Below are 13446 nucleotides of genomic sequence, written 5' to 3'. Positions count from 1 at the left end.
GCTGTAATAAAAGCAGAAAGCGGGAAGAACTCAGCGGCTCCAGTAGCATCAGAGGCAAAAGGTACCATTTCTGTACCAATTTAACTGGCAAGATAGTAAAACACAGAAGCATACCACTCGGTCCTTTATAATTGCTGTAATGATACTGCCATTGAATAAGATCAAAACTGACATTTCACCTTGGTACTATTTTTCTGTACCAACCCATAACCCTGCATATCCATAAAGGCCAAATGAAGACTACCCTGATGACTTATCCACACCTTCTTCACTGAAAAAGTCCATTATGCGGTGAAAGTTTGTCTCAGATCTAGGGAACGGAACCAGACAATGAAGAAACTACAGTTATTTCCCTCGGACAGGATGGTGTGTAATTATTATGTGTGTGTGGGTGGGGTTGGGAAGGGAAGTGCAGCAAAACGTTTTAATTAATCGCCATTGACAATTGGCTGCTAGTTAACAAGCTGAGCCGTTAAAGAGCTCAGAGCCCTCCAGATCAAGGACAAATCGGAGCGTATTATTTACACTTCTCTGTCCTCAAACAAACAGTATATCTTGATCGGCTTGGTCAAACTGTTGAAACAGAGCCCACAAAATTCCGAACAAATCCTGAGCCCGACCATAAGCGATCACAACGCAACAGGTCAGCTGTGGGGACACTAATAAACTGAGTCTGTTACCCAAGATACCAGCAAGTTTACCTCATAAAAACGCCCGTTTAAATTTAGACTGCGTCAGCGCAGTTAAACCTCCCCCAACGACAACCGCCCAGTGTAACGCGCATGCTCGCCAGGGGGGCGGGATTTGTGACAGACGGGCGAGGTCAGGGGGGAAGGGCGGGGCTTGTGACGGACGGATGAGCTGAGCGTTGTCAGGGAAAGGGGGCGGGGCTTGTGACGGCCGGTCGAGCCGTGCGCGCGGCTGACCAGCGGGCGGTTGCTCGAGCGCCTTTTCAAACGGTGTGAGGGGCGGTGGATTCCGGAGCCCGCGGTGGTGGTGCTGCCGCTGCTGCTGTTGTTGTTGCTGCTACTGTGGGGTGGAGAGGGGAAGAGCAAAGGAAGCCTCTCTTTCTTAGTTGTCGGTATTTGCCCCCCCCTCCCCCCGCTTGTGTGGCGGGCGGCGTTTCTGTGCGGTAGTGGTGGATCATGAGTTCGTTGTGCGAGCAGCTCCGGGCGTGAACTCGTGCCCCGGGTGTGGACCGGAATTTCTCGGTCGCCTCGTGGCTCCTTTGTTTTGTCTGCCAAACTTTTTTTCTCTCTCTCTGAAGAGATCAGATTTTATAGGAAAAAGAATCGAAAGTGCCAGGAGGTTTGGGCAGGGAGAGTGAGTTGTTCGCCAGTACACGGAGATCGAGTTGTCTGTATCCGTGACCTCATCATAGCTTCCGAAGGAGGGAAACCTTCCTAGGCTTTTGTATTTAAAGTTTGTGTAACTGAGCATAAGTTTAAACCTCAAGGAAAGAGGATAACATGTGAGTTTTAAAGCGTTCCCCCCCACTCCGCCCTGTGTCTAGTGTTGGTCTTGAGGTGCCAGGTGACTTAGATGGGTAATGGTGGTGCTGTCAAGGTGTACTTTGCTTTGGTTTTTGTCATCCTAAGTAATTGTAGAAGTGAGCAAGTTTATTTCTTTTTGCTTATAACCGGATGATGCTTTCTTCTGAGGCCACACCAGAGGCGCTCCATTCCCCATTTCATGGTTCCCGGTCCTCGGAGCCACCCCCAACCACTTGTAGCTCTGAGTGCCCCTTTACAGAGTCGGGATTGAACTTCAACTCTGATCTTGGCCTCGTGGACCTGAGCGAGGTTGAATACACCCAGCTACAACACATGCTATATTCACACATGGAGTCCCAGTCGGGGGAAGGTGAGCTGGAGAGTCGGCTGAATCCTACTTTATATCAGTCCTCCAACCCCACCAACCAGGTTGCATGTTCAACAGCCAACTCCGTTAACCAGGTTCCTTACTCCACAACCAGCTCTGCCAATCAGAATGTGTACCCCACCACCAGTACTATGAACACCAGCTCAGATTCTCACTATGTGGGTAACAACCAATATTTAGGGCACATTGATTTCCAAGAGTTAAAAATGATGCTTTTGAATGATCCTCCACTACCTATTAACATGACTAATAATTTGCAACATATGGAGAAATTCTCCCAAAATTCTTCTACAGAAACCACCCGACCTAATGGACTAACGCTGAAAAATAGAGACACAATGGGTAATTCAGACAAGAAGATTTCTGGGGGCAGTTCAGTAGCAGGACAAGAATCGAGATCTAAAACTGGACCTAGAGTTCGTCTTGAAGATAGATTTAATGCAGTCCAAAACGAAAGCACAGAACGGCAGGAGCTGCAGGATTCTGGAATTACTTTTAACAAGTGTGTTTCTTAAGTGTCAACAAAGAGATATGCAATCTACTGGATGTTTGAATAAGTGTTAAGATTTATTTAATGAAGCATCCATTACAAGTACACTCATTACAAATGTATGTTTGATTAGACAAATATTTGTTCCAGACATGTCACCATCATAAAATTGGATTCATCTCAAAAGTATATTTATGTAAATTACAGATTACCTGGTAATAAACCACAACAAAAATACTTTAAGTAACTTCTTCTCATTTGAAGCAGTCCTTATGAAACTTTTGTAAATTTTAACAAAAGTTATTACTGAGTTTTGGAGCATTTAATAAGCCATGCATGTAAAATATACGCGCAAGGTTTTTGATCAGCTAATTGGCATTTTAATACAGAAAAAAAACAACTGAATATTAAAGTAGGTAGTGTGATTGACATGGTTTACTTGGACTTTAGTAGGGTTCTTGACAAGATCCCACATGGGAGGCTAATCCCAAAGGTAAGGGCCTGTGCAATCTAGGGACATTTTAACAAATTGGATCTGAAATTGGTTTGATGATAGGATGGGGGTGATGGTGCTGTGTTTTTGCAACTGGATGCCATTACTAGTGGTGCACCATGGGGAATCAATAAGACTTCTGTTGTATGTAGTATAAAGATTTGGATATAACTGTGGGAGATGTGATTATTAAGTTACAAATTACATGAAAATTGCTGATGGTGGTAATGAGATTAATCATTGGCCGCAGCATAATATCAGTCAGTTGGGAAGGATGATATTTTGGGAGGCTAGGATATACGTGTGAATGATAGGATTCTAGGAAGTGCTGAGGAGCTGATGATCCTTGGTGCTTGTGTCCAAGCAGCATAAGTAGATGGGGAATATGGGATACTTGCTTTTCATAGCCAGTCATGAAATGTAAGGGGTTATTGTACAATTGACTGGTATAAATCATTGGGCCACATCTGAAGTACTCCATGCAGTTCTGATCACCATATTATAGAAAGATTGTGATTCAGCTGTAGAGGGCACATCAAATATTCATGATGTTGCCTAACTATGAAATGAGACTGGTTAGAGTGAGTTTGTTTTCCTTGGAGCAAAGAAGACAGGAACATGATCAGATAGAAGTAATTAAGACAGACTTGTTTCTCTTTGGCAGAGGTATCTATAACTGGATGATATCATATGTTTATGTTAAAGAGTAGAACGTTTGAAGATGAATATCTTTAGCAGACCACATTTGAAATCTGGAATGTACACTTGGGGAGGATGGTAGAAAAAGTTACCTGTAACGTTTATTTAGGTAATACTTGTAATACCACAGCATAGAAGGTTGAAGGATTGAATACCAGAGAACGGGATTAGTGTAGATAGATAGCTGATGTTGACCCATCATGTCAAGGCAGATTCTATGTTCTATTATTCTTAATTTTTTTTCCAGAAGGTAGCATGTTTCAAAATTTTGTAAGATTTATGAAACTGATTAAAATTGATTTAATTAATCAAGTGCCCAGTACATACAGTATCTACCATCTAATGCAAAGATTCTCTGAGACCAGATAGTGACAAATTATTTTGGCTAGTTAATGTATAGGAACAAAAACTGGGAAATAATAATGTAGAAGTAACAAGCAACCAATAATCTACTTACTAAAGCCATAAATAATTTTATACTACCCAAAACACTTATTTTGCTTCTAAACCAATCGTTAGCTTTGCATTTCCTGTACATTTAATCTTGTTTTAAAAAGTGCTTTGTACTAAGACTCAAAGACCCTGAATTACTGTTCCATTCTGTAAAAAACTGCACATATTTAAATTTAATTTGTAGTTTTAATTATTGGCAAAATGCTATATGTCACAAAGATTATTACACAAATATATTGTATATCTTTTTATATTACTTTGGCAAACTTTAGATTGTTCTATTTTCAAGTCTTCGAGATTAGTGATTATTAAAAAGTTTACATGTTAAAATTTAGGTGAACTACATTGTCAAAAAAGTGTATAAATACATCTTTCCCTCTTCGTTTTTCTTTAGTTTGGTTGCTTTGATCCGGCATCCTTCAGAGTTGATGGGGATACCTCTCCACCCACAGCAAAACAAATGTACTACTTTAGTCAAAAGCAAGACTGGGACTTCTGCTCTGCAATTTGCATACCCTTTATACACACCAAGTACGTGTACGCCAACTGGCAGTACTAGCTGTAGTCAAACTCAGGTAAGAAATTAGCTTAATTATATTGGTAAGTTAAAACTTCCATTGTTTCTGTAGAGGTTGGTTTGGTTTATTGTAAGACATTGGATTTAAAATTGTCCATTGCAAAGCTGGTTTCTGGAGCTATGCAAAAGAACAAATATTTTAATTGAACCTGCTCGAGTAAACAATATAAAGCATTACAACAAAGAGTAGGATTTCCTGCATTAAATACAGTAGTGTTTGTTATGTGGAAATTAAGCAGAAATTGAGTCCTGATGAAGGGTCTCCGCCCAAAACATCGACTGCTTATTCATATCTATGGATGCTGCCTGACCCGTTGAGTTCCTCCGGCATTTTGTGTGTGTTGCTTTATATATCTTTGCTGTGGAGCAAATGTCAGATACTGGATCATTTTGCCTATTTTAAATATTGTTTCCAGTCACATGACCGTTAGGAGTTTAATTACATTTGCTTTGTAACTATCATAGAAGTTTTTCAAGAAAAAACAGAGAATGATTTTATGAGTATTTCACAATTATTTTCACCTATTAAGTTTGCATTCTGCTTTTAATGCCTTGTTAAAGTTTTTATCTAAACACTTCAGTCTCTTCCAAATGCCTTAAACTTTGAAGCTGAGCTGCTGGCTGAGTGCACATTGTTCTGTTCAACCAATTTCCCAAGATAGATCAGTACCTTTTAATCAACTGAAACTGATTAAATCTTTTTCTTAAGATTCTTGGAGTTCCTGCTTGGTTTGTCAAAGTTAATTGAAGAAAAGATTGAGTATAAATCTCATGTTCTGTCTATGTATTTTTTTTAATGTGAGAAAGAAAGATGCAATATGTAGGAGAGAGTATTGATAGGCTACTGATCGCACAGTTATTACAGCTTAATTACAATTATTCACTCAATTTGTGTTGTGATGTGATATTATATTACAAGAAAATGCTTCAACCCAATTTGACTAGATTTTTAATACATGTTTGGAATATGGTAGCGTGGTAGTTAGCACAGCGCTTTGCGTTATTCCTGCCACTGTCTAATATGTTCTCCCTGTGACCATGTGGGTTTCCTCCAGGTGCCCTAGTTTCCTTCCACAGTCCAAAAACATAATAATTAGAAGGTTAATTGGTCATTGTTAATTGTCCCATGATTAGGCTAGGATTAAACGGGGTTTGCTGGGTGACATAGCTCGAAGGGCAGCAAGGGTATATTCTGCACTATATCTGAATAAATAAAATTAGTACCAATGAAAACGGAAATCTTGCTTTTATTGCTTAGTTAAAATACAGATATTGTAATAATTTGGCTTGGTAAAGCAGCTGCCCAAGAATTCTTTAGAAATGCAAGTAAATTTAATTCTGAAAGCAGATCTGTGAGACTGCAAGAACAATGTAGAATGATTTTTTTCCAAGGCTAAGGTAAGGGATAATAAGTGAAGTAAGTAGAAGCCTCACACAAATAATTTCAGAACTAGGAGGAGGAGGCAAGGTCCATTTCACCCCCTTATTTTAACGTAGAACAATACGGCACAGGAATAGGGCCTTCGGGCCATAAGGTGATGCCAAACTAAATGAGTAATTAAACCACTAAGCTAATCCCTTCTGCCTACAAAATGTCCATATCTTTCCATTCTCTGGTCATTCATGTGCCTATCTAAAAGCCTTCTAAATGTCTTTTTGTTGTACTTGCCTCCACTACCACCCCTGGTAGTGCATTCCAAGCATACAAAAAAACTTGCTCTGCTATGTTTCCTTTGAACTTAACCCCTCAGTTTTAATGCATGCCCTCTAGTATTAGAAATTGTGACCTGGAGGGAAAAGGTACCAACTGTCTACTCAGTGATTCTACTCCATATGTGCCTCCTTTAACAGCCTGGGATAAAAATTGTTCAACTAGTTGACTTAACCATTCTGGGGTTTTTCGGTATGTTCTCCATGAAAGTTTTAATTGCATTTAATAACTCTGGCATATCTAGCTGGGTGGTAGGATGGAGCTGCGTCTCTACCGAAGGAGGTGTAAGATTCTTCTTTCCTCTGCTAGCCTGCAGGACACTTTTGAGCAAGGTGTAGCACCTGCTTAGTCTCTGATCAAGGTCACATGAAGCCATGGGAGCAGGTGGTGGATGGTCATGTGAGCAGCTGGTGCATATTACAAGTCCTGGTTATGTGACCACTGACACCAGCCTCTGAAGAGTATTGATAATGGCTGGTGTCACTCGTCTTGTAAAGACACTGCCCAGAAGAAGCCAATGGCAAATCACTTCTATAGAAAAATTTGCCAAGAACAATCATAATTGTGGATCATTCGACATGGCACATAACAAAAGAACCATATCTAGTGTTAATATTACTGTCAGTATTTTCCTTAATAAACATCAAAACAAGATTTTCCAACTGTACATTACTTTTTAGTCTCTAGATGTTCTCTCCACTCTCTGATTCATTATTTTCATGCCATTAGAAGAGTTTTGGGTTCCTTTTATATTAATTACCCTTCTGTTCTCAGATTCTCTCTTTTTTGCTTGTTCGGTTTTCCTCTTCTCTTGTATTTCAACAGGTTTTCACTTGAAGGAGTCATCCATCATAAATATGTACCTAACTTTCTTGACCTGCATGAATCTCTCCCATTTGTAATGATCAAAATAAAGCCCTAGTTGTGAACAAGTACTTGGTAATAAGTTACCTTAGAGTTACTTAACTAGTTGTTTTAATTGGTTTAACAGGGCACAGGAAACCAAGCCAATGTGCTAGAAGCTGCCACCCCACAGGAGCTTGCCCTGCCAAGAGCATTTTCTTTATGTCTTCAGCAGGAACTCCAATCAGCTAGGCAGGCACTGAGTAACTGCAACAGAAACAAGTCTTTACCTGATCAAGTTTGGATTAAAGTGGAAGGTAAAAATAAAATTTTGTAAGCTATAGCATGCAAATGTATAAATAAATAGAGGCTACCACAATATTTTTCCAGCTTGTAGGTAAGGATAACCAAGAGAATATGATTTGTCTAGCAATATTTTCATTGTACTGATGGTAAATATGTAAAAATAATTTTTCTGTAAAATGATCCTTGATTGCTTATCCGTTAAGTTGGCAGTGCGTTTGGTCACAACAGCTTTTACAGGGTCAACAAAAGGTGCTACTGTCGTATTTAAACGTATTAATTATCGTAAAAACCAGTGTTCACTTGGTGGAAGACAAGCTGTATTGTGGTGGACTGCGAATTTCGGAGGGATTCATTTGGACCCGGCCTCAAGCCATGGTGTTACCATTTGCCGGGGAACGAGACATCAGAGCCAGTGCACTCCCACCAGGGATGGTGTGGCGCACAGTATTCGGTATGGAATTGGAGCTGCCCGACCCCAGTGTTCACTCGGCAGAACAATGGACTCTGAGTCTGGACTATATGCATATATATTTTGTGTGATTGTAATTTACTGATGGTGTTGTGGATAGTGTGGAGGGCTGTCAGAGGTTACAGCAGGACATCGATAGGATATAAAACTGGACTGAGAAGTGGGAGATAGAGTTCAACCCACATAAGTGTGAGGTGGTTCATTTTGGTAGGTCGAATATGATGGCAGAATATAGTATTAATGGTAAGACTCTTGGCAGTGTGGAGGATCAGAGGGACCTTAGGGCCCAAGTCCATAGGACACTCAAAGCTGCTGCTCAGGTTGACTCTGTGGTTAAGAAGTCATACAGTGCATTGGCCTTCATCAACCGTGGGATTGAGTTCAAGAGCCAAGAGGTAATGTTACAGCTATATAGGACCCTGGTCAGACCAAACTTGGGGTACTGCACTCAGTTCTGGTCACCTCATTACAGGAAGAATGTGGAAACTATAGAAAGGGTGCAGAGGAGATGTACAAGGATGTTGCCTGGATTGGGGAACATGCCTTAAGAGAATAGGTTGAGTGTACTCGGCCTTTTAGAAACATAGAAAATAGGTGCAGGAATAGGCCATTCGGCCCTTTGAGCCTGCACCGCCATTCAGTATGATCATGGCTGATCATTCAACTCAGAACCCTGTACTAGCTTTCCCTCTATACCCCCTGATCCCTTTAGCCACAAGGGCCATATCTAACTCCCTCTTAAATATAGCCAATGAACTGGCCTCAACTGTTTCCTGTGGCAGAGAATTCCACAGATTCACCACTCTCTGTGTGAAGAAGTTTTTCCTAATCTCGGTCCTAAAAGGCTTCCCCTTTATCCTCAGACTGTGACCCCTCGTTCTGGACTTCCCCAACATCGGGAACAATCTTCCTGCATCTAGCCTGTCCAATCCCTTTAGGATTTTATACGTTTCAATCAGATCCCCCCTCAATCTTCTAAATTCCAACGAGTATAAGCCTAGTTCATCCAGTCTTTCATCATATGAAAGTCCTGCCATCCCAGGAATCAATCTGGTGAACCTTCTTTGTACTCCCTCTATGGCAAGGATGTCTTTCCTCAGATTAGGGGACCAAAACTGCACACAATACTCCAGGTGTGTTCACCAAGGCCTTGTACAACTGCAGTAGTACCTCCCTGCTCCTGTACTCGAATCCTCTCGCTATAAATGCCAGCATACCATTTGCCTTTTTCACCGCCTGCTGTACCTGCATGCCCACTTTCAATGACTGGTGTATAATGACACCCAGGTCTCGTTGCACCTCCTCTTTTCCCAATCGGCCACCATTCAGATAATAATCTGTTTTTCTCTTTTTGCCACCAAAGTGGATAACTTCACATTTATCCACATTAAATTGCATCTGCCATGAATTTGCCCACTCACATAACCTATCCAAGTCACCCTGCATCCTCTTAGCATCCTCCTCACAGCTAACACTGCTGCCCAGCTTCGTGTCATCTGCAAACTTGGAGATGCTGCATTTAATTCTCTCATCCCAGTCATTAATATATATTGTAAACAACTGGGGTCCCAGCACTGAGCCTTGCGGTACCCCACTAGTCACTGCCTGCCATTCTGGAAAGGTCCCATTTATTCCCACTCTTTGCTTCCTGTCTGCCAACCAATTCTCTATCCACATCAATACCTTACCCCCAATATCGTGTGCTTTAAGTTTGCACACTAATCTCCTGTGTGGGACCTTGCTAAAAGCCTTTTGAAAATCCAAATATACCACATCCGCTGGTTCTCCCCTATCCACTCTACTAGTTACATCCTCAAAAAATTCTATGAGATTCGTCAGACATGATTTTCCTTTCACAAATCCATGCTGACTTTGTCCGATGATTTCACCACTTTCCAAATGTGCTGTTATCACATCTTTGATAACTGACTCTAGCAGTTTCCCCACCACCGATGTTAGGCTAACTGGTCTATAATTCCCTGGTTTCTCTCTCCCTCCTTTTTTAAAAAGTGAGGTTACATTAGCCACTCTCCAATCCTCAGGAACTAGTCCAGAATCTAAAGAGTTTTGAAAAATTATCACTAATGCATCCACTATTTCTTGGGCTACTTCCTTAAGCACTCTGGGATGCAGACCATCTGGCCTTGGGGGTTTATCTGCCTTTAATCCCTTCAATTTACCTAACACCACTTCCCTACTAACATGTATTTCGCTCAGTTCCTCCATCTCACTGGACCCTCTGTCCCCTACTATTTCTGGAAGATTATTTATGTCCTCCTTAGTGAAGACAGAACCAAAGTAATTATTCAATTGGTCTGCCATGTCCTTGCTCCCCATAATCAATTCACCTGTTTCAGTCTGTAGGGGACCTACATTTGTCTTAACCAATCTTTTTCTTTTCACATATCTATAAAAGCTTTTACAGTCAGTTTTTATGTTCCCTGCCAGTTTTCTCTCATAATCCTTTTTCCCCTTCCTAATTAAGCCCTTTGTCCTCCTCTGCTGAACTCTGAATTTCTCCCAGTCCTCAGGTGAGCCACTTTTTCTGGCTAATTTGTATGCTTCTTCTTTGGAATTGATACTATCCCTAATTTCCCTTGTCAGCCACGGGTGCACTACCTTGCTTGATTTATTCTTTTGCCAAACTGGGATGAACAATTGTTGTAGTTCATCCATGTGATCTTTAAATGCTTGCCATTGCATATCCACCGTCAATCCTTTAAGTGTCATTTGCCAGTCTATCTTAGCTAATTCACGTCCATACCTTCAAAGTTACCCTTCTTTAAGTTCAGAACCTTTGTTTTTGAATTAACTATGTCACTCTCCATCTTAATGAAGAATTCCACCAATTTCTCCTTGGAGCGACAGAGGATGAGAGGTGACCTGACAGAGGTGTATTAGATGATGAGAGGCATTGATTGTGTGGATAGTCAGAGGCTTTTTCCCAGGGCTGAAATGGCTAACACGAGAAGGCACAGTTTTAAGGTGCTTGGAAGTAGGTACAGAGGAGATATCAGGGGTAATTTTTTACGCAGAGAGTGGTGAGTGCGTGTAATGGACTACCAGCAACTGGTGGAGGCAGATACAATAGGGTCTTTTAAGAGACTCCTGGATAGGTACATTTAGCGTAGAAAAATAGAAGGCTATGTGTAATCCTAGGTAATTTCGAAAGTAAGTACATGTTCAGCACAGCATTGTGGGCTGGAGGGCCTGTATTGTGCTGTAGGTTTCTATGTTTCTATATGTGCTTGCTGTCTTGTATGTGTGAGGACTAGGCCTCAAACTGTGACGTTATCTGTTTACAGTTACCAGGGAGAGGCATCGGGGGCGATGAGGCGCAATGTTCAGACTGGAGTCAGTGCTCTTCCCTTGTGTTCGCTCCGCAGAAAGAGAAGCTCTGTGGTGGTTACCTGTAGATATTGGTGGTGTTGGATGGCTTGCGTATGGTCTCTTTTATTGAGTGGCTGTATCTTTCTATCATATAAGTGCTATGTGTGACTACAGTATTGGTACCGTGTTTTGCACCATGAACCTGCAGTGAAACTGTTTCGTTTGGCTGTATTCATGTATGGTTGAATGACAGTTAAACTTGAATTGAATTGATGTCTAGGATTATGAAGCTGAGCCATATAGATTCAATTTCCAAGTCATACCATTTTAACTGGAGCAGCACTGTATTTGTATCAGTTCAAAGTTGAAAGTAGATCTATTATCAAAATATATATAAATTATACAACCTTATGATCCGTCTGCTTACAGGCAGCCAAAGAGCGAGAAACCCGAAATAACCTAAATAAAAAGGAAGACCAGCACCTAATGCACAGAAAAAGAGGGGAAAAAAGCACAAATCATGCAAACAATAGAAGTGAGCAACAGCATTCCAAATCAACTTGAGTCCATTGACTCAAATCCCTGGAGCAGCCGGAGTAGGTCCAAGCCTCAGCCTCAGTCTCAGTTCATCACATAGCAGGCAAATTGGGGTGAAGCATGTTGGAGCCGGAGCAGTCTTATAGCCCCAGTGCCACAGAGAGAGGAGTGAACATTGCAGGAGAGCGAGCCGAATCGTCCTGCCCTCACTTCTGGACCCAACATCCTGCCTTTCCAGTCCAACTGTGTGGGCGTTTAAATTGTCCAGACACTGGATCATGCCGTCAGATTAATGGAAAGCAAGAACCCAATTGTCTTGAAATATGAAAATCAAATTTTACAGAAGCTGGAAATATGAAACAAAACAGAAAATGTTGTAAGCATTTAGCAGGTCAGGCAACATCTGTGGGGAGGACAAGTGTTACTGTTTCAGGTCCAAGATCAGCAGAAATGTAAAAGAACATCTGGAGTGTCTTAATCCTTGAAACATTCACTCTTCTTCTTTTTCCACAGATGCTGCCCAACCTTCTGAGTATTTGCAACAGGTTCTGTTTTAGTTTTTTCTTATGTACGGGGAGGTAGTCACATCTAGGCTGCCAGAAGCAGGTCGTTGGGTGACAGTCAGAGGGGGGAAAGCGAAGGTGAGTAGACAGGTAGTGCAGAGCACCCCTGTAGCCATTCCCCTGAAAAATAGGTTTACCATCCTGGATATTGTTGGCGGAGACGACCGACCAGGTGTGAGCCACGGTGGCAGGGACTCTGGCACTGAGTCTGATCCTGTGGTACAGAAGGGTGGGACGGAGAAGAAGAGAGTTGTTGTCATTGGGGAGTATATAGTCAGGGAGCAGACAGGAGGTTTTGTGGACGTGAGGACACCCGCATGGTTTGTTGCCTCCTGGGTGCCAGGGTCCGGGATGTCTCTGACCGGGTGCACGACATCCTGGTACGAGAGGGAAAGCAACCAGAAGTCGTGATACATGTTGGCACCAGCGACATAGGCAGGAAGAGGGATGAGGTCCTGAAGTGTGAGTTTCGGGAACTAGGCAGAAGGCTGAAGAACAGGACCTCAAGGGTGGGTTCTCAGGATTGTTGCCAGTGCTACATGATAGTGATGGTAAGAATTGGAGGAGATGGCAGTTGAATGCATGGCTGAGGAGTTGGTGCAGGGAGCAGGGTTTTAGATTTTTGGATAATTGGGATCGCTTCTGGGGAAGGTGGGACCTGTACAGATTAGATGGGTTGCACCTGAACTCGAGGGGGAGCAATATCTTTGCAGATGGGTTTGCTAGCATGGTTCGGGAGGGTTTAAACTAATTTGCGAGGGGAATGGGACTCGGAGTGATAGAGCAGTGAAAGAGGTGCATGGAGTAAAGCCAGATCGAGCATATAGAGAGGCTTTGAGGAAAGAGAAGCAGAATAAAGGGTGTAAAGGTAGTAAGGTTAGAAGGGCTAAAGTGCGTGTACTTCAATGCAAGAAGCATCAGGACAAAGGTGGTGAACTGAGAGCTTGGATACATACTTGGAATTATGATATAGTGGCCATTACAGAGACTTGGCTGGAACCAGGGCAGGAGTGGATTCTCAATATTCCTGGATTTCAGTGCTTTAAAAGGGATAGAGAGGGGGGAAAAGGGGGAAGAGGGTGGCATTACTGGTC

The 13446-nt window shown here is 42.0% G+C and overlaps 1 protein-coding gene across 2 annotated transcripts in view; it reads left to right on the top strand.

The window, feature by feature from the left end:
• Positions 1–904: 904 nt before the first annotated feature.
• Positions 905–13446, top strand: part of LOC134359913 (transcription factor-like 5 protein) — a 36350-nt gene continuing 23808 nt past the window's right edge. For both annotated transcript variants that reach the window (XM_063073760.1, XM_063073751.1), the window contains exons 1-3: positions 905–2383; positions 4411–4591; positions 7296–7464. In XM_063073760.1, the coding sequence (XP_062929830.1) occupies positions 1644–2383; positions 4411–4591; positions 7296–7464 (1090 nt within the window). In that variant the 5' untranslated portion in view covers positions 905–1643. The remainder of the gene's footprint in view (positions 2384–4410; positions 4592–7295; positions 7465–13446) is intronic.

This window comes from Mobula hypostoma, chromosome 2, assembly GCF_963921235.1.
Source record: "Mobula hypostoma chromosome 2, sMobHyp1.1, whole genome shotgun sequence".
Lineage (NCBI taxonomy): Eukaryota > Metazoa > Chordata > Chondrichthyes > Myliobatiformes > Myliobatidae > Mobula > Mobula hypostoma.
This window is presented reverse-complemented; position numbering and strand designations above follow the sequence as displayed.